This window comes from Rhea americana, unplaced genomic scaffold (assembly GCF_003343005.1).
Source record: "Rhea americana isolate MKP2758 unplaced genomic scaffold, rheAme1 scaffold_114, whole genome shotgun sequence".
In the NCBI taxonomy this organism is placed as follows: Eukaryota; Metazoa; Chordata; class Aves; order Rheiformes; family Rheidae; genus Rhea; species Rhea americana.
Genome location: NW_028185195.1, coordinates 2,644,307 through 2,669,244, shown reverse-complemented (window position 1 = coordinate 2,669,244; position 24,938 = coordinate 2,644,307). Strand labels below are relative to the sequence as shown.

General features: G+C 37.4%; 1 protein-coding gene across 6 annotated transcripts in view; it reads left to right on the top strand.

Moving 5' to 3' along the window:
- XRCC4 (X-ray repair cross complementing 4) overlaps positions 1-23,498 on the top strand; it is a 254,847-nt gene extending 231,349 nt beyond the window's left edge. For all 6 annotated transcript variants that reach the window (XM_085316854.1, XM_085316892.1, XM_085316886.1 and 3 more), the window contains one exon: positions 22,325-23,498. In XM_085316854.1, coding sequence (XP_085172980.1) covers positions 22,325-22,433 — 109 coding nt within the window. In that variant the 3' untranslated portion in view covers positions 22,434-23,498. The remainder of the gene's footprint in view (positions 1-22,324) is intronic.
- Positions 23,499-24,938: the final 1,440 nt, after the last annotated feature.

Here is a 24,938-nt window from a genome sequence, read left to right as displayed (position 1 = left end):
CAAATCCATGAAACACTTCATAGCAGAAGTAGAGGTTCTTTTTTATGTCTTGACTTTGCCCCTTTTTTAGGAATAATTAATATCTCTGTGTAAACTTATCAAATGTCATCTCATTCAACATCTAATAATTCCTCATGCCAAGCATTGTTAGGCAGTCAGTAATTCAAGAAGACAGTGTTTAGACAGTGAAAATTAGTGTAAAATGCACGTGCAAAATTGCAGACTGGGCTAAATTTCTGTTTAGATTAAACACATAAATAATAGATAGTTGTTTGGATTATATTTTGCTTGTGTAACACATACAATGCATGCTCCAGCTTTTGTGTGGAATAGGCTACGCAGATGTATTTCCTATTAATGTATTCAGTGTATAATACTTTTTAGGAAATCGGATGTCCGTGACCAAGGAATCTACATAAAGTGTGTTGATGTGAACTTTATGTGACAATAATAATGGAGCATGTTTCCCGTTACAGATAAGAATACTTAATATTTATATAGCTCTTTCCATTTAAAAAGCATTTTAGAAACATTAATTAGTGCAAGCCTATCAAGGGAAAAATAATCTGATACACAGATTCCTATGAGTGAGAGAAACCTTGGAGAGTAGTAATACGAAAAGAGACTTAAAAGTAGTAGCTGACAGCATATTAAGCATGAATTTAGAATACTAATTTGACAGCAATAAAGACCAATTTAATTTTTTTCCTGCCTAAGCAGAGGTCTCCTGTCACTTGGGATCCAAAAGCCTCATTAGTAGAAAGATACTGACGGCTAGAGGGATGGAGAGAACAGCATACACAGTAAATGTATTTGGAGCCACAGATTTACAAGTTTAAGTAAAATACACACACACACACATTATATATATGTGTGTGTGTATATATGTGTGTATATATGTATATATACACATATATGCATATATGTATATATTTTATATGTGTGTGTATATATATGTTGGTTAAGGGACAATAAAGGAAACATTTGATAATATTTGAAGGTTATCAACACAAAGCAGAAAATCTAGYGTGAGAAATGGGACTAAGAAAGATGAGATTAAATGAAAAAGAGTTTTTGAACAACATATTAAGAAAAAATTTATATATTTTATGTCAATTTTATCTGTTGGTTTGCAGGGTAACATTTTCAGAGAATAGTGGGGCTGCATCTCTTGATTCATTTAAAACAGTGCTGCAGAAGTACCAGTAATGAGGAATAGTGCTTGTGCATCAGGAAATAGATTATTTTACCTAAAATACTAAATTTATAGAGCTTGTTCATCTTCACAATCCTTTGTGAGAAATTACAGCTAAACTAATACCACTTGTCTGATGCAATACTCTGGAAAACCAACATAGACAGAGAAATGAATTAGCATTTGCATGCAAGACGGCTAGTACAAGAGCTAGATTTGTATACAGTGATAGATGCAGATACTGAAATCTCTGACAAAATTCTGGCAATTTTACTTGTCAGGGCTTCCTACCTCCCTGTCATACACTTTGTTTCTTTAGAAGTGGTATGTTCCTCTTTGATGTTACTTCAATTTTCCTGCTTGTACTTCATGGAATCATAGTTTGTTATTCTGAGCTGAATATGTTAACAAGTTGAGGTTTTATTAAGGGTTGAAAAATGACCACTTCAGATGATCCTAATTTTGCTGAGTGGTGTCCCCATCTGTGTTAAGGAGTAGTTTCTGCTGAAGTGAATTGATGTGATTGAAAAGCTCCTGTTTGGTCTGTGTGGGAAGAACCTTACAGTATTTTCAGTACATTTTCTGATCAGGAAGCATGCACAGATTTTAAAGCTTATAGTTTGGTCCTTTATTCACCTTGGGGTTTTGTATCTTATGTTGTAGTATCTTCAATGGCTTGGCAATAATTCTATGTTGGTTTTGTCTCTTAGCAGATAACAAGCATTATTTTCAATGAATGGCATTGAAATTAATTACGTTTTTCTTCTTCAATAGCATTATTAGTTGTTTTATTAGTGATGTCAGGACATGTATTTTATATCCTGAGAGCACGAATAWGTGCTTCCTCCGTTGTCTGATTCTGCAGTTCTCAAGTAACGATGTATCAGATTGGGTGTGAGCAAAGGGTATAGTTTTCTGAAGCACTGGAAACACTAGAGAACCTAAATCTCATGGTTTAGACACTTAGGAACCAAAAACCCATTAGCTTTCAGTGAATCTGAAAGTATAGGTAGTTGTTTGAGCGATCCTTTAAGCATAACACACAAACTGATTTATAAATATATTTAAAACATGCAGTAGGAAAAAAGAGMATCTTTGACTTTCTGTGCTGCTTCTCCTTCCATCCAGGGCAGGGGAGAGGAGAGCTCTTCAACTGGTTTTAACTGTAATAAAGAGAACAATCCTGGCTGTCTCTTGGTAGCAGCAGCCAAAACAGTAGTTCTAGGGGACTTTTTCAGCATTTCAAACGTATCATTTCACATCAGGTACACATCTTTAAGATCAGTACAGCTGACTATATACTACAAAGAGTAGGTTTTTATCTTTTTAATATAAGCATTTTACACAACTTATTCTTCARGCTTTTAGCCACACATCGCCACAGAAGTCATCTTCAGGCTCTTGTGAACGGTCTTTGCAGCCCTGTGTAATGTTCACTGCCCTTCTGGAGTTTCTGTCTGGAACTTTGTTGCACTGCAYACTAAGGGGATTCAGTCAGGTTGCTACTTTTGGGGATGCACCAGCTGCAAATGCACCAGAACTCAGTGGGCCGAGAACAGCAGCCTACAGATSGTACAGGTATGTGCAGGGCTGGCCAAGGAGGGGAGCCATAATTTTGCCTCTTATGCCCAGATTCCTGGGTGAGTATGTTAGGTCACTAGTTAGATCTACACTCTTAGACGTGCAGTGGAGTAGCCTCCTCATTGCCCCCATCAGATCCTAYGGAACTACTGTACTTTGTTTTTGACTTGGTGGTTTTCTTTCAGCTTAAGCTGTTATTTCTTCTCTAATGCCTATGGCTAAATGCACAAGAAATTAAATGGTAGGTTTTATATAAGAGTGAATTCTTTACATTAGTTTGATAATTCCTAACAGATCCTATAGTGGTTTTCATTCACTTAATTCTAAAATCCGTTACAAATGCTTTTCCATATTAAAAAAAAAAAAGATATGCTATATGACTAATTTCCAAATTRTTCTAGTTTAAGGCTCTAGGGTCAAAAGTTARATTTACAAAACTTTTTCTAATATTYTAAGAAAATGCTTTGTCTTATTACTTGGCTAATTTCCTTGAAATTGTAGAATGAGGTTTTGTTTAAACAGCTCCAGATTATGCAAGTATGGTGTTAATGTGGATGATTTTAGGAGGAGTAAACTATGTTCCAGTAAAAATACATCAATAAAATTTGCAACCTCCAATTATTCTTTGATCATGTAGATTCTTTGGGATTTGATTCCCAGCATTGCAAACTGGGTCAGTAATTGATGGTTCATTGTACTGCCGTATAATTCATGTTTTTTGCAAAACTGCAGCAGAAGCGTGACTGCTTCCTGGCTAGGGTGAAAGGACTGATTAGGCAACAGGAACTTTGGATCACAGAACTGCTTCTTCATGCTGAGCTCTTACAGTCTTGGCAGGGCCTGAAGTCAGAGGAGTTTGCTCTCCTGGCTCAGCTGTTTGTGYATCAACAGTAAGTGACTATAACATGGAAAACACTATCAGAGGGCAAGACACTAGAAAATGAGRTATGTGGACCAAAACCAGAAGGAGGTTTGTTCATTCATGGAAATCTTTATAGAATCAGTCAATCAATTGTTTCATACTAGGTGCTGAAAAATTAATGTTCGTGCAGACTGACAGTATTAAATTGTAACCGCATATGGAGAGCTTGGATGGAAAGAAGGCAAAACTGCTTTGTGCTTGAAACTGTGATAATGGAACATGCATTTTTGTAGGCCTTTCCTGCATATTGTTGSCTAAGATACTTGTAATTATCTAAGCACTATATGGAGAATATGTATAAGGAAGAGAAAAGAGAAAGAGAGGATTATCTGTGAATCAGAATTTTTAATTATTCTATGAAATGTATCTATGAATAATCAAGCCATCAGGGATACAACCAACCTAGTATCTTTATGCAAAATTAACGCCAACTCATCTAACTGAGTTTAAAATGTGATCTGTCTTTGTTTCAATGTTAATCCCCTTAATCAAAAGCCTACATTTCTGACAATATCATCAGCACAATGAGACACTGTTTAGTAGTCTAAGGAAATAGTTATGTCTTTAGAATGAGCTTTTTGTGTGGGAAATCTGCCATAGTCACATTAAAGCATTATTGCATAGACYTGTAAACCAAGGAATAGTTTATGGTTCAAATCAAATCCGGTAAATCCCAACCTGGAATTACTCACCATTAGCTGTGTTAGTGAATGTCATTTTCCAAAATCAGTTTTGTCATTTTGGATTATTTTCTGTGCACTATATGTCACTAGTGTTTATCTTGACAGAAACCAAGATACACTCCTCTCTGTTAAAAAATTAACTCTTTGAGTTGAAAAAATAGCATGTAGTGATGAATTAGAATGATAAACATATGCAAAGTTATTTTTACATGTCTTTTGCAGTTCTGTTGGAAATTTTTATTAACTTTTAAGCCATGGCTGAATTGGACAGTTGAAGAACTTGCTCCAATTAAATATTTCATAAATACTACTTTAACATACATATATAGAGAGAGAAAGTTATGTTTGATCATTTGATTTTACTAGATTCTTTTAATAAGTTTCCATCAGGACAGAAGTTCAAACCCAAACATTCAGTGATTAATGTACTGAAACTATTAGCATTAAGTAATCTCAGAAAAGGCTCACTATTCATCTGTCAGTTTTTGGTTTAGTATTTACCTTTATACTCTATCTAGTCTATTCGCCCACAAGTGTAAGTTCAGATGTATGACAGAAATTGAGAAAGCAGAGAATAAAGGCTGTCCACACAGCAACAGATAGAACAACTTTTTTGTGCCTTTTTCTGACAAGACTCTTCAAAAACAAATTTAAGTCAGTGCTTACTATCTGTGTTTTCTGTGTCTGGTAAACATATCAAGTATGWGTCCTTCATATGTTAGACACTTCCCATTATACAGTAGTGCATCTGGTATGGTTTAAAGATCAAAAATCAAGGACTTTGTTTTACAGAAAGGAGGACACTTTTAAAAGCTCAGATGCAAAGGAGTATATCATCTACATTTAGAGTTTTTGGAATTTTGAAATTAACTGCTGTAAACATACATTTTACTAGAAACGGTTCWATCCTCATACATTTTTCCAGATAGATTTCAGACACACAGGGATACAGCACCTGGATGGCACAAGATGCAAGATTCAGAGGCTGATGTTGGGTAATGGTGGCTACACTTCAGTGCTACACTGAGCAAGATGCACATGCTTGATCAAAAGAAGTCTTGCATGACTTTGCTGTCTGTTCCCTGCAGATCGGGACCAAGTCAGGCCCAGGTGCAGTATGTTGCAATATTCATGAATATTATATRCAAGATTAATGCTGAATGGTGTTACATACTGTTCTATTTTGGAAGCCCTTTTAATGTCTCTTCCCAAACATTACAGATTAATTTTGAGGGAAATATAATAGCTTTCTGACAGTACATATAGTTTATTCACTAAAAAACAGTCATGTCTAAGAAAGAGCAGAGCACCACTGATGATAGGAACATTGCACAAGAAATTTCAGGAAAGGCAATAAGGAATGCTAGCCATTTTATGTCTGTCACAAATGAGAAAAATGCTGTATGTAGGCGAGGATAATTAGGTCTTTCGTCTATGAACCCAAAGCCCCGTTTTCCCAACTTTTCTTGTAATTACTAMAGATGGATATTTTATGTGTATCTCCAATTTGGCTGAAAAATATATTAAAAACATAGCCAGAAAACTCCCAACTGGCTCCACGTCTAAATGTTCTTCATGCATCTGGATTATTCCAAGGACGTTTGGCAAGAACATAGTCTCATGAAATTTACTCAGTAGGTGCCAATTTCAGATACCATGAGCTTGTTGGGCTTTAAAATACTCCCTTTGTATAGAGGGCTCTTGAATAGCTGTGACACAGGAAACAGTTTCAGGGGGTCTATAGATCATAACAATTTCCTTAGACTTCTTGTGAAGGTAAGATATTTTAGTATTCAATGATTGCTAGAGCCTAGAGCTGCAAGGGTCGCTGAGCACCTACTTAGTAACCTGGCTTCAAGACGTGTTGGAACATTCTGTTTCCAGATCTCCTATTTAAGGTAGTTCTCTTTTTCCTTTGGATGGTAGAGTTGGAATCTGGCCTTGAAAAACAGTTGTCATTGCAGCATGCATTACTTATCATTGTGTTTTTTGTACTAATAACTTTCTTACCAATAATCTTGACTATTATTTTATCCAGTGCTCTTTTCAAGGTCTTAAAAAATCTTTGTTAGGGCCATCATGTTCTTTGCTGGGCRTGTTCATTTCCAGGGTTTTTCAGAAGATTCACTTAATTTACTGTGATACAAAGAAGCACTATTAACGCATTAAGTCAGCAAAGCCTTTAGTGATTCTGGAACTAGCTTCTCCATTAAGGGAGTTCACATCTGGAAAGGGTAGCAATGCATCATGCATTGGAGGTTCTGCTAGAGTGTGGTGTACATAACCTCTAAAGCCTGTTTCTGCCACCAAAAGCTGTCTATTTCATAGCTGGCCTAAATCCAACTTCTCCCAATTTGGACTCAGCCTGGGTTTATGCCAGCCAGCTACTGTGTTCCTGTTCTCATCAGTGCTAGTGCTTGGATTTGGCCATTTAGACTGCTGGAAGACAGAGGAGGAAGCAATAAATGAAATGCATGGAGAGGCATGGTGGGAAAATAGGCAATTTTGGCACTCATTTGGGACAAACTACATAAGCCACTGTGGCTTAGACTGTTCTAAACTTATGCCAGTAACAACTCCCTTTTATTACGTAGCGTGACATCTGTTCACCTCTCTTCAGCAGCCATCTTCAGACTGCCAATGACAGCCTCTCTATAAATGTGATTTTTGTTCGAACTTGCCATGCTTTGAGTGGTCCTCAGGAGACCCGCACGTTTCTTTCTCACACCTGGGTTTGTAATACCAGTTTCTACTCATAGTACATACAGCATTGGAGTAGGGACAGCTATAATATTGCTAGTGTAGGCAAAAATTACAAGAATCCATGGAGCAGCAAAATACAGTTTTGTAGTAATGCAGAGGAGTGTCCTAGGTAGTGTCTGCTGGTGTGCCAGAATRGAGCAAATCCCCTGGACCCTACAGTGGGTGGCCATGGCCGTGTGGCTCGTCCTACTCTGGGCTTGCTTTTGCCTCCTTCAGATTATGAGATGGGGGGAATTAGGGAGAGAATAAGGAACTCTGAAGGCAGCTCTCTCAACGATRGAATACTACTGGACAAGATTATTCTCCATTTTTCTTTTTAGACATTTTAGCGGCAGAGTGGTTCATCAGGTTCAAGCCTTYATGAGATCAATAAACTCCAGTAGAGCAGGGCAGTCTCTCTGAGGGAATTTGAATCACCTGTGTTTTTTGCTTTAAAGAAAATTACCTTTGGCTTCATTATTCTCTTTATCGATTTAATTCTAGCTCTCAGCCTCGTATTGATCTGGACTGCGCAGCACAGACAGTGTCAGTGGAGTTTTTGTCTTTTCAGCCAGTGATTAAAAGAAAAAAAAATCATAACTTTGAATTAAGCATCTTCTGTAAGGAGTAATTTCTAGGAGTAGTCACTTGTATCAGGCCTAGTTTTATCACACTTYTGTTGTCTAATCTGTGATTGCTGACACTTAATAAACACGCAGAAATGCTGGGGATGGATGAACTCAGTATGATAAAATAGTAACTTGCCTTCTCCTCCCCCTGCACCCAAGCCTTCTTTACTGTTTTGAAGCAAGCTTCAAACAAGCTGTCCCGAGGGTTCACCTAACACCATTTTTCAGCCCATTCTGTAAAAGGTGTGTGTGTGTGTGGAGAGGGGCTTTCAGAAATCTCTCTATTTCTGAAAGTGGACACACAGAAATCTTGCAAGAGGTGTGTTTTTCAGGATTTTTAGCTCCATTTGGGGTCCTAACAAGATCTGTATAGTTCTGATAAGCATTAAGTCGAAATTCTAAGCCATCTGAAACTGTTCATTTTTGTACTACTGGAGACTGTTCTGTGATGGTTAYAAGATGCAATATGCATATATAATACACATATTCTATGTAGGAGCATGAGTATTTCTTTCTACCTTGGTTTTGCAGCAGCTTTAGCGATCAGAGTTTTATTATRTTTCTTGTGTACCAACTCTTTCGTCTTCTTTTCAACCGCTACCTGTAAAGAACAGGAAAGTAGTTAAATAMATCTACTAATTAAACTATGTGTATCTGTTAATCAAACTGTGTGCACCTGTAAGAAAGAAAAAATGTATTTTAAAAACTCCAAAACAGCCTCCTCTTCTGTAGGTTTAGGCATCTAATCTTTGAGCAGCAAATGATACTATGCCTATCAGCTGCCTTTATATTTACTGCATTCTACCTTTGTAGTCTGCTGGCAACTTTGTTTTAATCCATTCCCTAAAAAGTTCTTAGGYTGCAAATTAACACATTACTTTTTGTCACCTTTTTGGCTAACAGAGGAAAGTTTAATACAGCAAGCTTTACTAGCCAAAGTCATTAAAGCAAGTTTTATCAAAGTCTTACTTGTTCTTTGTATACCATGCTGATTTATTTATAATTTGGCCACATTTCCTCTTTGCCTGAGGCAAGCAGATGCAACATAAATAGGATGAAAGGCACTTTCACACTCTGAGATGCTAAACTCCTGCCAAGGCTCTGTATCTCCACCAGCTCACCATAGCTTTACCTGGGTACCTTGTCTGGCCCSATATTGTACCGTCTGCCGCACTAAGTTTAATGTGCCTGGTCCCACTGTACTTCTAAAAGAGAAAATAATCTTATTTCCCTCAATGTAGAATTAAACACAAGAAAAGTCCAAGTGGAATGTTTTTTCCACTAAATTTCTTTATGGGTCATTATTTTTTGTTTTCTACTCACTGACTCCTCTGCAACCTGTTCAGCTCCAGTTCAGGTTCACTAGTGACAGATCGTTGTTTCACAGAGTATTTCAAATAACAGGTAATGTAATAATCTACCTTCCATGAGAGATCTGCTTCCTGGGGCATCCAGTCATCGTTAGTACTGATTTTCCCCATCACATGGAGTTTCAGTTGAAGAGCTAAAGACTGAGTTGGCTCAGTGTAGACTCAGTGGCACTTTCTCATTAACGCACAGTCTGATGTGCTTGTGGGGCTAGCTGCAGTCGGTGTTAGGTGAAGCAGTGGTAGGTGCCGTCTTGTCAGCACTACTGTCTACGTCGTRCTTGATACAAACAGGGCTTAGATTGCACCTGATTTTGGCCACCTGACATTTTTCATAATCACAAACCTTGCGCAACTTAAGCGGGTTTATGTGTAGACAAAATGAGAAAGAATTGCTTTCTCTTTACATTTTGTTTTGCAGCTATTCAAAAAATTATAAATATCTTTACTTCTTTGCTCTTATTGGTTATATTGGTAGGTAACTTGTTCTTGGCTTTGGTAATTGCTGGAGTGCTATTCAGTCATTTATTCCACACTCTGAAAGATCTTGAGAAGTTCTTGAACATTTTTGTATGTTTTATAGTAATACTCAGCGCAAATGAATACTCAGCTGTAAAGCAGCTGTAGGAAAAGTCTGTAGGCAGAATATATTGTGCCGATAAATGGCAGCATTCAGACTAAACCTAATGACTCATTATATTTTATTATTTCATTGTTTCCTCCACAACGGAACAGTTCTCTGGCTTAGAAAAACAGTAACAATTGATAAAATTTAAATGAACGTGCTTCCTAGACTTCTGAAATTTCTAGCTCTCCCTGCTAAGGAAGGCTCTTGTCAGATTTTTTTCTCAAAGAAATATCCAATAGGGCGAGATGGGTTCCCTTCCTGAAGAATTGCTATGACATGACATATAATTTTTCTGGTACATTATGTCGTGTTTCAGCATCATGCAGTTAAATGGTCTGTTTCCTTGGTCTTTTTGCATTCTCAACAGAAAATGGCTTGCAATTCTTTCCTTCTAAAGTAGAAAAAATTTAAACTCTAAAGAATTACATTAAGCTTGAAACTTGACAGTCTGACAGTACCAGGCCCTCACTGTAATTGCTTTTGACGGTTCCCTCCAGATTTAGAATGAGCTTTTATTACTGTTGCCTGAATATCTTATTACAATTAGCAATACTGGGTGTGAAAAGGCGGAATGGATTCCTCTTAAAACTTGTGGTGGAAAGGTGGACTGTAAATTAGTTTAAGAGCTCATGTTGCTTGTTAAACAGCTTCCAGGTTTCCCAGTTTGCTGCATTGTACCAATTATCTCTCTTGTATCAGAATTTTTGCAAGGATCAATACTGTTTATTTCGTTCATGTTACAAATGATCTTAAAGTTTTAAACATGAATAGAATCAGTAAGTCTATGTCTATTAATTTCTACATTGATTATCTTATATGCTTTACATATGGAGAGATACTTAGAAGGAATGCTATGTACCTGATACAACAAAGCAGGAACGATTACACGCAAAGTGAAGACACAAATAGCACTGCTGAGACCTAAACAAGGAGTAGGATGTTAAATATTGCGTCCTGAGCCATACATTGGATTTTCTTGTTTCTCATTTGTGTCAAAACCTAACAGCATGCAAAATGAGGAGTTGTTTCTTTATTTTTATTTTACCACTAGTTTTAAAGGACAAAAATCAGTCTTAATAAATGGCCATAGATTTTGGAATACTCTCATTAGTGAGTCCAGAGATATCTGGGAAAAAAACGAACTGTATATTCTAGATACAGATTAAATGTACAGACCGCTGACATCCTGCTAAGTTTTGAGAGGCTCATGTAGGTGTTTTTTGTACAAAAACCCTGTATGAAGCTAAATGAAGCCAATGGGGAAAGTCACGTGAGTTTTAGAGAGCTTTGGATAATCTCTAATGTCTAGATTTTTATGAACAGATCTATATTCTGTAACAGTCGAGAGTGTGTGTGTGTGTGTGTGTGTATATGTATATGTAAGTGTGCGTGCGCACATACAATATAGTCAATTGTTATATTACCTACTGTTAGTAATGAACCTCTTCAGAAGATTCACCGGGGAATTAGAGCTGCCCCGTGCTGGGAACTGCACCGTGCTTTCTGCTGTTGCTGCAACGAGTGAGAGAGGGAACTCATCACCCCCTCATAAAATGAGCCCTCAGACCTACAGGGCTTCTGTAACACCATGTGCAATCTTTTAAAACATGTCAATTCCTTAGTCTAACTGCTCTGAAAGCAGCTGATTTCATGAGAAGAAGAGCTAAGCTAAGCTTGGACAACTCTGAAAATGTCCCTTTTTATATATATATATGTATATATATATACACACTGCTGCTAAAAATGTTTTCTGTCTTTCAGATTTATTGGGAACCTTTTCAAACAGCCATTTTTATTTATAAAACATTTTAAAAAAATGTTCTGAACCAATAGGTCTTTTGAGTTATTTGCATCTGTTTGTACTATCTGAAGTGATCTTTCTGATTATAAGAGTTTATGCAAGGGCTGAGGCAGTATGTGCTATGTTTTAGGCGGGAACTCCTTGCTCTTTCTTTTGTAAGGATACATATTTCAGACAGAAACTAGATTCAAAATGTAGGAACTGTCACAATCTTAACTAATAGAAGACAGTGACTTTCCTGGGATTTTGTACTGTAAAAGTACTGTTGATTCTTTCTTATTCTCTGGAAAGGAAAATGGAGGCATCAAATGAGGGGGTATACTTGAAAAATGTCAGTTACCCTTTTTTGTTTTCCTACTACTGCAGGATGGATAAAATCAGATGGGTTTCAAATAAGTACTCCTGAAACTAATAACCTAAGACTTGAGTGTAATTACATTTTCAGTGATTCATCTGTGTAACACCCTGGGTTATTTTACATAGAGAGCATCTATTCCACATGTACACTATGATTATTCTATCTGATTGACATCTGCATTCTCCTAATAAAGTCCCAGTTGCCCACCTGTATGCTGCTGCCTTTTTTCTTAATGCATTTGTAAGATAAAATATCCCTTACAGCACCATGCTGAAAGTCATAAAACGGCAAGTCAGTCTAAATTTTTCAGTAACAGCACCAACACAGTTATCAAGGTTCTCTAAAGATTAATTTTTTAAAAATTAATGATTTGAATGTTTGTTTGAACACCAGACTAGTACCAGGGAACTTTGGTGGAGCTGCTTCAGATTTGCACTAATGTATCATAACCGAAAATAAAATCTGGCTCAAGCTGTAAAACTGAAAGGGCTTTGCAAAGAAAATTTTTGTACATTGGTGTCAGATCAGTTTTGTCAGGTTGCTTTTCCTCCTATTTATTCTATTCTGTATTCTAGTCTATGTTATTCCTACTCCTATATATTACCTATGGAACTCCTTCAAGATGTTGGGAATATTAGATGTTTGCAGGGGCTCAAGGGGAAATTTCAGTCCRATGCAGGTCACAGTGACCAAAATTGCAGAATGTTCTGTTATAGTGGGAGCGAAAATGAAAAAATAAATTTTTTGCAGGTGTCCATGTATAGTGTCAAGTAAGACAGTGCTGAGCAGGCCTGGACTAGGAAGCGTAAGGTAATCTCTCCACGTAAGGGTGACAGGAACAGCGGCAGGGCAGGCGGGAGGAGCTTGACTCTCTCACCTGTAATGTGCAGGCTCTGGGTTGTGTTAGTCCATTAGGTCTATGGCCTAAAATCACTCTGAGTCTCTGTTCTTACCTTCCTGTCTCTGGAGGCCTGGAGTCTGAGCAGAAACATTTGGCAGAGAGACTTGTGGAGTATAGGCTCTCTAAAACCAGGCCTATGTTCTTGCAATAGAAGTAATTGGAAAATTCCATTTAAAATGCAGGGTTGTTTGCTGTCTTTCAGCTTTCCATGCTTGTAAATTCACATTTGTAACTCGTGTCCGTTTCTCATCTTAGTTCCTTTTGCAAAACCTGGTGGGTGGCCTGCTAATGCAGAGATAGATTTYTGACTGGTTTCCATTCTGCACTCCCCTCCAATTGACCTTTGAGGCAGATTTTCAGCTAGCCCATCTCAGTCACAGTCTTGATTTAATACTGGTTAAGCCTCTAACCTTCATTACTGTAACCCTGGGGAAAGACGCTGCATGAACGCGTTGAGCTGAGACTGTCACTAGATTCTGGTACCATGTGTATGAAAATTGTTATACCAGAAAAGGAAATCTCTGAAATATTAGGGCTAAAAAATCTTTCTGTGAATTTGACCGTTTATGAAAAAGAGGTTGAGAGGCTTATTAGGAAAAAGAAACCCTGGTTTATATAAGAATTTTGTGAAAGCAGCACACAGGGTCGGTCCAGTCATCCTGGTTAGTTGGGGTTTTGTTGTTTTTGGAGGTAGTACAACCTTTCGTAAAAATCTTATAGTCTAGACTTTCTTGCAGCAACAAGTAATGACTTGGCTATTTGGTCTATTGTTAAATGTTCCTGGTAAAGTACTTAGTGCAGATACTGCTGCCTAGGCAGACCCAAGGAGCGAGACTGGGTCGAGGTTGGGGTTTTAGAGGAGAAAAAAATGAATCATTTTGAAGTGACAAGAGAGCATGTTCATTCTCTCTGTCTTACGGCAATTACGTCCTGACCTACAGATCATTCCTGCTTTCTGTGATAAATGGAGGATATATTTTGAAAGTGGCTTCTTTATTCTGCCGAGCAGACTTTCTGTGATATGTTTCTAAAGGGAAAGTTGTTAAAATATCTCAACTGCATGTCCAAGGTAAAAAGAAGCATTACCAGAAAATTAGTAAGTTCAGTAGTAAAAGCCAGATCCAGTTGTTTGTTTTGTGCACTTCCACAGTAAGAAATAATTGGTGCTAAATGAACAAAGCTGATGACTTTACCCTAGGTTAGGAGACTCCTCAAGGGTGACTGGGATGTGATAGAACAGGCAAGGAAAAGAATCTGCTATTTTAGTCAGAAAATAACAGTGGCTTTTGCAGTGTCCAGCTCTGTTCTGTCTCAGCCTACTATATCCGTTTTTACTTGTTTCCTTGTATTTTCAAAAGGCTGGATGTGCTATTGCCCTCCCCCACCCCTTTTTTGATTCTGCTGTTTAAACATGTTTCAGCTCTCACAGGTGTCATTGTAGGTAGTGATTTGATCTTAAATATYAAAGCTTTGATCTTATTTCAGAGAAATATGAATGAGTTCGGATCTGGGACTGGAGAGAGGACAGGAGGAACATAGGAGARATTGAATGAGAGCTAAGAGACAGCAAAAGATGAAGCACAATTATGACTACTAAAATAATTTTAGATTCAATACAAACATTCTAGAGGGAGAGGAAAAGCCTGTTACATGTTATCTGTTCTACCTTAAGTTKTAGCTGTTCCTGATTTATTCAATTCACTGCTTCCAGATTAACTAAGAGCTCACTGCTGATGTGTCTTTCTACGTGCATTTTGTTGTTAGAAAATATGTACTTAAATCATATTCATATATTGTACTGATCCAAAGTGGCTTTCTGCAATAAGCCGATTAAAGTGAATAATTCAAACCTGCTGAGCAAATCTGTGGAACCTGGCAATGACAGGTTTCTGTCCATGCCCAGGTATATGTGTACAAACTGTTCAGCAGGGAGTAAAGCTTTGTTTAATTTGGCTATGGGATTTTTTTAAAGATCATTTTTAGGATTACTGCCCAGGAATTTCCTACATCCTTCTGACAGCAGGATCTTTCTAGATAAACCTAGTTATTTTGTAAAGATTATCCGAGTACATTAGTCCAGTATTAAGAGGAGACTTTCCATCATATGAACGCTGGGATAATCCATTTTTCTTTAAAATTGACATTATTTAATTTTAYTAATTTATAAAGTTGTGGTTTTCATTCTGTGTTTTCATTCTGGCAGTCAGTGTAGAGAATCACCCCAGAGAGTCACAAGCTGAGGCCTTAATTCAGGAGAGTTTGTAAGCATATGTTGAACTTTAAGTGTGTGTTTAGCTCCTTTTGAAGTCAGTAGGATTTAAACAAACGCTTAGAGCCTAAATAGTGGAAAAGACATGAGAGATCTGCAGTGCAATTTAGGTTTCAGAATCGCTAGATTACCTGCACTTTATGCTTTATTTTTGTGATTGGATTCAATATGATTTTGCAATTGTAGCTGCCATCTGCAGGATTGGGTTGTCATGCTAGTTAAAAACAGGATTATCATATTACAAAAAATAGAACAAAAAACCACCCTGTCCTTTGATTGGTAGGACGGACTTCCAGGCCTTTACTAAAATGAGATGGAGAGCTGTGCACAAGAGGCAGGCTCTGTGGCGAGACTGCATGCTAAATAACCCTTCTCCTTCTAGCCGCAACTCTGCATCGCCTGCTGGCAATCACAGTTTTTACCCATCCCGTGGTCTGGGGACAACAACCAGAGGAGAGCAAGGACTTGCATTTCTGACATGAGAAGCTGGTTCAAGGATTTGTATTTGCCCGCTTATGTCTTTGGATATTGATCACGACCGTCGTGAGAGGCGAAGGAAGGGTTAGGGAGAGAAACAGCTCCACGGGTTTTACAACCTGGAGAAAGGTTGTGACACAGTTTAGCCAGTGCTGGAGTTATATAAATGAATATGTGATTAGTAAGTGCTTAATGACCAGTTATGAGAAATGGCATTTAACATTTGTTGATGAATTTGCAATTCACTGAATTCCTGAAAGATCTTGACAAAATTCCTAAACAAACTACATTTTCCTTTACTTTATACTCTTGTAGTTAAGAGATTGATTTGTATTTTTTCCTTCTGAAGGCAGTGGTGCTAGTGTGTTTCTCAAAGTGAATGTGGTCTAGTTTATTTAAGTAAGAAGGATTTTAAGTGGAAATGAGCCACAGAAATGTGTGCCACTTGTCTAAAACAAACATGATTTAGACTTTTCCTTTTAAGTGATATCTATTTCTACATTCTTAAGTAGATCCTTGTTAGTAAACATCTGCAAGTGTGTTTGATGAGATAAAAAAGATCCAGAACTATATTTATATCACTAAACTGGGATGTTCATTTTAAATGAGTAAGAACCTGCAGCTATGCCAACTGAATTTAATGGGAATTTTGCAACTGCATGGATTCAAGTCCTTAAAAAGTTTCTGAGAGCATTGTTCATTTACTTGTCTACACAGCTGTTTTAGATGTTATGCATGGTTTTCTGAGGTTTTTTGGATCATATGTTTTATGACTAACTAAATAGAGTGTGTGATTAATAATGTTAAGAGCTGATTTGGACCAGTCATTAGAAGATATATTATTTAAAGATATATTGGTATCTTCTTGGTTTAGTAGATTTGTTTGCGAGTTTGTTCTTGCTGCAGCGAATGTGTCTGTTTCTGTCATGTTTGAGTGATTCCCTCTGAAGGATTCCCGGATTGATGCTTAAGGAGCCTTCTGTAAGCATAAATCAAAAATAACCTCTATCTTGAAAGTTTATTACTCTAGAGAACAAAGAGTGGTACTTGCAAGGGCTTAAGATAGTGTTGAGCAATTGTCCTGTTTTTTGAAGTTAAGCTTTAGGTTTTATTTATTCAGAAAATTCCAGACTTATCTTGCTCCACAGTGGTTATGAAGCATGCAGGTGCAGTTTGGCTTTTGGCCAGAGGYAGAAGCTTATTAAGAATCGTTGATTCCTTGGCTAACATTAGATTTGTGGTTCCCACATTGAAAATATTTTTCATTAACAATGTAATTGAGTGAGCTTATTACTGTCTGCTGACCTTTACTGGGACTAGACTGTTTGCTTAATACACTGAGTATATGAAAAGACCACACAGGGAAGGTTCTCTGCGAGGGACAGAGACAGTCTTCCTTAAGTGGGAAATCATTTCTGCAGCCATTTCTTGACTGCTTTTCTCTAGCCTCTGTGCATCTGCRTAGGTCCAGGTACAACTTAGACTCTGGTGATCCTTGAGGCCACCATTTCTGTTCAGACCATTGAAATCTACAGAAAAATATTCAGTCTGCTCACTAACGTAACTTAGAGAAGAGGTTACCAACTGTAATTTTGGATCATGATGGTGATTTTAGCAAGCAAGTTCTTCATGATTCTTGGTCTGGGGTTTACTTTTTGTAAGATCGATTTGAAATATATGACTTAGTTTTCAAGTCATTTCCAAGAATAAATGCTAGAATAGACCATATGTGGTAAGTGAATGTTCATAATACTGCCAAAACTAAACACAACTCTTGAGCTTTGTTTTGAGCTTTGTTTTTTATTTTAACTTAAATTTAAAAGGAAAATACTTCTATGATTCACCTTATATTACAGCCACCAGCATTGCTGTAAAGGAGCATCTCTGATCATATTTTAAATCACATGTGGTTTCAACTTTATTTATATTTTTAGAATTTATCTTTAAAAATAAATGTCTGCAGATAGCATGCTTGATTAATCTATTCATGTGAAAGATTTTCTCCCGTCCTCCCTAAGACCATTTCTTTTTCTATTCATGTTTGAACTTTTCTCTTTTTGGCTGGTAGCCATAGGCAATCAATATGATGCCTCCCAAGACCTTTCACCGTGGGGAATCGGTTATTCTAGGCCAAGGCTTTAGGTATAGCCACAAAGTCTACGAAGTTTTCACCTGTTCAAGCTCCTTTTGTAATCCTTGTTTAATAATGACTGCTGATGAGCCCCTTTCTTTTGAGGACTTTTTGTGAAGACGGTATTTATGCAGCCAAGACGGCAGATTGTTGATATATCAAAGAATCTAAGTGTTTCCCTTGGGATGGGCTAAATATATCATCTCAGCAACACAAATGTTGCTCTGAGCTTTTGTTCTGCCAGTCATAAAGTGACTATTTGTTGTTGTTTGCGATTCCTCATACCTTTGTTTCGATGTTAATACTATGAAGACTATCCATTTTCTGTTTATGAGCTGCTGCTGCCACCTATTTTTATGATACTGAAGAAAGTATCTGTCAGATTATATCCCCTGTTACTATCAGCTCATGTATTAAGCCTTTATTTTTTCAGATTAATGACAAAAATGAAATATTAGACCAGACTATGGAAAGAAATTCACACTGAAAATTTCGTTTTTTCTCTAAAGACTGCTACATGTCTTGGAGAGCTGAAATCTCCTCTTTTAGGAAAATGTCAGCTTTTGATCTGAAGTGATTCTTTTAATTATCAAAGATAAATGAGGAAAATAATGTAATTGTCCAAGGACACAAGTACGCCTCTTAAATTAATCAAGCTTTTTAGGAAACTCCTGTATCTGTATTAACTGATGAGACTATTTGTCTTTTCAAATCCCATGACAGTTGGTTGAGCACAAAAACTAAGTCTAAGAACCTTTCATCTTTCTGGCAAGGAATACCTCAAGATGAGCAATTCTGCTAATGTTGCAGCCTCTGACTTGATTTTGTTTCAGAACTACAACTATTTGATTCTTTTGCCACTAGAAAGCTCTTTTTAATTGTATCATTTGTAGCAGTCACATAAGAATTATTTTCTACTTCATACTCCTTCAAAGACATTACAGATTGGAATTGGCTGTGTACTCCAGCAGGAATTGTGTTGTGCAGATCTTCTTTGGGGTCTGTGTGAACTAAGAAATAGTTACATCGCTTGAAAGACATGGGACTGGTCCATCTGTCCTCCTGCAAAAAAGGTGTTGTTTTTTCTCCCAAGCTATGCAAAGCCATTATCCTACATGGCTTTGAATTACTTTACTGTTTAGTTAAGTCCTGTGTTGCGTATCTTCTGTTTCTTATGGCTCATRCTCAGCTGTGGAAAGAAATATCAAGTAATGTAACCACTTTCTTCCAAATCTTGGGCCAGAATTTCAGCTGGTGTAAGTCAGCAGAGCTCCACTGACATTATTAGTGCTCCAGTGATTTGCACCAGCTGTGGATCTAGTCTTCCACCTCAATTTATGAAGGGCTTGAACTAAATGTCAGGAAATATGAAATGATCTCTTATAGTCAGCAGTTCTCCAGATGTGTTAATGGAGTTTAAGTTTACCAAAAGGCAAGACTTCAAAAAATGATCCAACAGAAGAATAAACTTTCAAGAATGCCTTACTTACAGGCTTTTTGGCAAGAGAGGGCAATACAACTCACTGCAATTTAAAGAAATTAACTTGGTTATACTGCAGGATATGGTAATACAGCTTCAATGAGAATCCAAGATTTAAAGTAATTTCACAGCACAAAGCAAGCTGTTGGCATGTAATGAATAATTGCCATGCAGCTATTAATCACCTGTTCTTAAAGCCAAAATTAAGTTGCTTGTGAACTCCAGGTCTTTAGTCTAATGCTTCCACTTTGCAAGTGTGGTTGGGCTTATTCACAGGCACAGTATTACAACTTTTGGAGATTAAATGAGGACTGTGTTGTTACAAGAACACAGAAGCTTAACAGTTCTAGCTGTGTAAAGTTAAAACTCACCATTGTTTTGGCTCTTCATATTGAAGTATTTTATAGATCTAATCTACTGTATAGTGTTGAAAGCAGTTTACCCAGTGAAGATAAAATTGTTGTTGACATTACTATTTGTAAGCACTGTCAGGCTTGCTTTTCAAAATTAGAAAATTCTGAAATAGATAAAGCCTCGGTCAACAAATCTGAGGTCATGGTAACTGTCACAGTATTATGCCTATGTGCATAGTATAGGACAGTGAAAGATTCCTAAGCTACTCTAAAAAAGACTTTCAGTACCTGAAATAACCTGTGGTGGAACAGATATCTTCACATCCTAATTTACAGGCTGGTGAGACCATTTAGAATTAAGTAAAATGATCTGTATGCTACTCTACACTATGTCATTCAGGTATATTCTCAGTGGAGAAATAATGCTTTAGACTGACCCAGAAAGGTAAAAGAACAATGTATCTTCAATAAGTGAAGTTGAACATAACACTTCATTGGGGTAACTATACTTTGAAAAAAAACTAGTGTATGAATAAGTTGATTGTTGGCAATCAGAATAGCTTTGAGTGACATGCTCCTGCTGACTGGAGGTTAATTGGCTAAAGGTCAGATTTTGGCAGGTTTGCTTTACAGTTAGTCCAAGTGACTTTTGATGAGGCACATGTCTATCTAAATGTTACTGCATTTCAACTGAAAAGATAAAGTCCTTGGACATGATTTATTCAGGCCTAAAGGAAAGCATTTTGAAGAATTTCCAGTGATAACTAGTTAGATTTCCAGATAAAAAGGTGATCATAATCTGAAAATACAAGCATATTGTACTCAAAGCAGTTTACAGAATTGGAATGATAAATAGAGTGGTGAGGAAACCGTTCTGAATGCTGGAGAGCTGTTAGGAAGTCACAGTATCTGAGATCCAGAGCTTACTGGGCTTTTGCTGATTCCTCAGGAGCATGGAGGGTGCCACCTCTAAAGGAAAATCATTCCCCAGGTTCACAGCAGAAAGCATTATAGTGAAAGCGCTGAACCTCCAAAGGTTTCAAAGCTTCTACTGGAAAACTTGAAGCCTAAGAAGATGTGAATCAGATAGTGTCTGAGGTCTTAGAAAGCTCACTACATTTTGGAGATTGCAGTGTTTTTAAAGCAGCTTCTGTTCCCCAGAGCTTTACAGTTAGAAAGGAAATTTGGTTGTGAATCTGCATGAAACCAAATTTCAAAACAGTGATCAGAAATCTTGGATTTGACTAACTCTGGTCTCAGTCATGAAGCAAATGAAAGCAAATGCTTGAGTTAGTCTGGAAATTAGGATTGCTTTTGAATGTCTCATTACATGAAGCCCTCAAATGGCAGTATTTGATAGTAACACTTTCCATCACTTCTGTCTAGTTCTTCTGTTCCTGGTAGATGTTGTGTTGGCTTTGATAACRTATGAATTTTTCACCCTCTTTCTGGACTACACCAGTGGAACTTGGGCATGAAGCTATCAACCTTTAGGAAATTCCAACCTGTCCAAAATCCTACAATGCAGGCAACTACAAGCACATCAGGTCTGTTTTCTACTTCCTGTACTGATTTCCCACAGAATACCAAGTCAAGATCAAGAGACTAGTTCTTATTTTCAAAGCAGCTAGTTATTTAGGCCCAGAAAATCACATTCAGTTGAAATGCAGTAACAAGAACTCCAATATCTGTGATCAATAATGCTTCCTCGTAAACTTCACAAAAATAAATATGTCTGTGCAGGATTCAAGGACTTTTTTGAGATCCAGTCTATAAATATAAAATTAATTCCCATAGGAACTGGAAGTGATTGCAGAAGTCACGATCTTCTGAATTGCAAGTTGCATTTCTTTGCCTTACCTTCCCAAGGAGAAACAGAGAGTTGCGTTCACTAGAATTCCACCTCAGATAGAGATGAGAAACAGTGAACATGAGCACTTAGCAGATCTCAGGAGCTCATATAACAGAGAGATGTTCAAACAATCTATGGCGATAAGGACGGTCAAGTAAGTGCTATATAGGATTAAGTGATACAGAGTAGCATGTTATTCAATATAGTGGATGTCTGATCCTGATATGAAGTTTTCAGATAGGACTCTGTGTAGTTATCTCAGTTATCTGAGACAAACCTGCATCTTGGCACACGTATGTCAGTGAATGACAAGTGCTTCTATTTGCATACAGTTATAGCAAATGTAAACATAGCATGTGCAAGAGGAGGCCAGGGATTTGTAAGTCTAGAAGTTGCAAACAAATATCATGGAAGGATTGTCTACATTTGCCTTTGTTTCTTCTRCTCTGTTGTTTGGAGAGAAGCTTGTACCTTTGGGACATGGGCCTCTGGGATAACTTAATGTGACTATTCATATGCCTACACACCAAGCTGATGGACAACAGATGTACATTTATCACCAGGACAAAAAGAAAGAGCAGTTAATAGAGTATCATCCTGTGTAGTAGCAAAAGACCAGATCCTTTGTATGTTTTCTGTGTTTGTCCTACTCTCCTTAGCTCTCCCTGTGGGAATTGTGGGTGTGGGTGAAAAATAGTCATTTTTAGTATTCTGAAAGTTGTAACAAAATAGCTGGAGCCTTGACATTTATAAACTGAATTTCRTATGTTTGTTTTGCCATTGCCATCTCATCAAGTAATTAGGTCTTACAAAGAGCACTTTTCTCTTGTATGTAACCTTAACAAAAAGCTCAAAATACACTATTAAATGGTTACCTTGTCTGTGTTTATGTTTGATTTGTTTATATCTGTATCTAAATTTGTTTCAGATCRGTGTCTTTGCTTTATATTTCCAGACCTGATCTTGCCTCACAGAAGACATCAGGCAAGCATTCTCCGGATGTGATGTCTCTTGAAACACTGGAAAACACTTGTGAGCCAGAGGACCTCTTTGATGACATCTAACTATGTGTCGGCTGAAAAACTGAGAGAATAGAGCTTCTATTAGACGCAAGCTATAAAACTTAGAAGGCTTAGTTGTAGACACTGAGCTGAAATCTTTACTGTAAGGTTGTATTTGACATATGTGCATTCTTCACAGTTGCAGACCCTTGAGCTGCTGAGGCTTGATTTGTGACAGCCTTCAGATCAGTTCAGCTGGTCAGCCTCTGTGTAGATCTTTCATCACAATATATATTGGGAAAGAGAGCATCACCACGGCATTTTTACATCCTAACAACCTTTGCCTGCTGATCATATTCAGGATCAACTTGTTTTCCAGATGTCACTAGAGAATGTCAGACATGAAGAAGTCTTAAAAGTTACCACTGTACTGACCTTGTATGTTACCCCTTTGTTGAGAAGCTCAGCTTAGATGCCATCTAGCTAAATCATCTTCAACTTTGATTGGGATGCCTTCAAAAACTGAGTTTGAACTGGTATCATCCAGAATGGAGCATCCAAGGAAATGTCATTTTTCTTGTTACTTGAAGATTCTTTGAGGTGTATTCTTGCTTATGGGAGTAAAATGCTTATAAAGTCAATACTGAATCTATTTTACCCTTCTGTAGAAACCCATAACCCTTAAAATGGTTATTTTTGATACTTCATTGATTCTTCTTAAGGTGAGTTATAATAAAGCACATTCTAAGTCATCAATTTTATTTTTATTTTATTTGCTTAGGTGTTTTATGTGTAAAGAGATTAGTTAGTAAAGTGTGTTAATGCCTGACTTCTTCCTGCCTGAAACTGGTGCATTTGTTTATATTGTGGATTTAAGGCCCTGTCTGAGAAAAAGTTACTAAAGTGTATTTACCTTCAGTGGTCAAAATCAAGTGTGTGGAACTAAGCACGTATGTCAAGTTTCTGCTATCCAGTTTTAAGAGCCTGAGCCAATTCTTATTTAAGGCAATAGGAACCAGTTCTTCCATGCCAGAAAGGATGTGATCCAACAAGTTTTAAACATGTGAGTAATCCCATTGAAGTTAGCAGGACTATGCAACATAGTATTGCTCCTGTGCTCTATGGCTTGTAACACTCTCTGGAAATTACTTGATATTTTTGAAATGTCAGCTTATTTAGGCCCTGATTCTGCCAACATTTAAACCTATACTTAACTAAAAGCACCTGTGTCAGTATTTGCGGGATTGAGGCCTCCTTTAAGAACCTAAATAAGGATCTCAGAATATTAAATTTAAACATTCTTTTCTGAAAAACATGGTCACAACATTTAAAATTCACAAAAAGCTTTGGGACAATGCTATAAATCACACAGTAAAAACATAAATGGCCACAATATTTTGCTTGTTACAAAAGCTTTGTGCCTGAGAAATGACAGGACCACAAAAGACCTATTCACACAACTGTTCATAGTCACTGCCTGATTTAAAATCCTCCAGTGCTGATCTGACAATGCTTTCAGCAAAAGCTTGTATATAGTTTCAATTTTAATGTTAAAATATTTCATGACTTAACCCAAAATAAAAGAGCTGGGTTTAGTTGTGCCCACTGCAAAAAAGGAAGGTAAATGGAGCTGAACATCCTGGAGAACTCTGCTTTCAAGAAAGCATTGGTTTCTATTAATAAAATGTTATTATATAAATAGTAAATGTTACACTCAATTGGCATATGTAGTAAATCCTGAAAGAATGTTTAATCTTTCTCTTTTTTTAAGGTTATAGAATCAAGCCAAGAACTGAGCAGAAAATGATGTGATGTTGGACATACCTTGGCCTGTGTGAGCACAGGTGTGTCATCTAGTAAGGGTAGCTGTGGTACTGAGCCAGTTTCCAGTCAGCTGYGACTGTTTATGTATACACAAACACCCCCTCTCTCCTTGAAGTCCACTTGTAACATGTTGGTCTTCACAACTGTGTGAATGTTGGTGAAATGCTCCTTTCTGATAAGTTTGCGTGAGAAGATTCTGCTGTTCTGCCTATAAAGTTCCATTTTCCGGTTGACTTTGAACAGGAAAGGCCCACCAATTATAATGGCAAAATGAGCACAAGTTATGTGTGAGAGCAGGGGCGATACTGCCAAGGCCACAGAAAATCAGCGATACTTCATTATGGTGCATATTTGTCCGCAGGTCGTAGGGACATTCACTTTATCCTCAAACTTGTCTGTCCCATTGCACTGAAAAGGGCCTAAAGGCCTTCATTGGCCATGCCTAGCAGTACCTGTTTCAGGCTGAGCTGCGATTCTTGGAGGGGAAAGGTGAAGTCTCTAAGTAAAATCTTGGAGGAAAACTGGGAGCTTTGCTCATGGAATTCCTGCCGCTGGGGCTTTCCAGAGCTTGCAAAGCAGAAAGGTTTCTTCGTGAGTCTGTAGATAGTGCCTTTATTCAGAAAGCTCAGATAATGTTCACCATTTTCACAATAACATARCATCTGCTAGTTTGTATTCATTTTGTGATCCACCATAATCCTCAGAATCTTAAGTGCAGAATTAGTAGGCACTCACTTGTTTTTC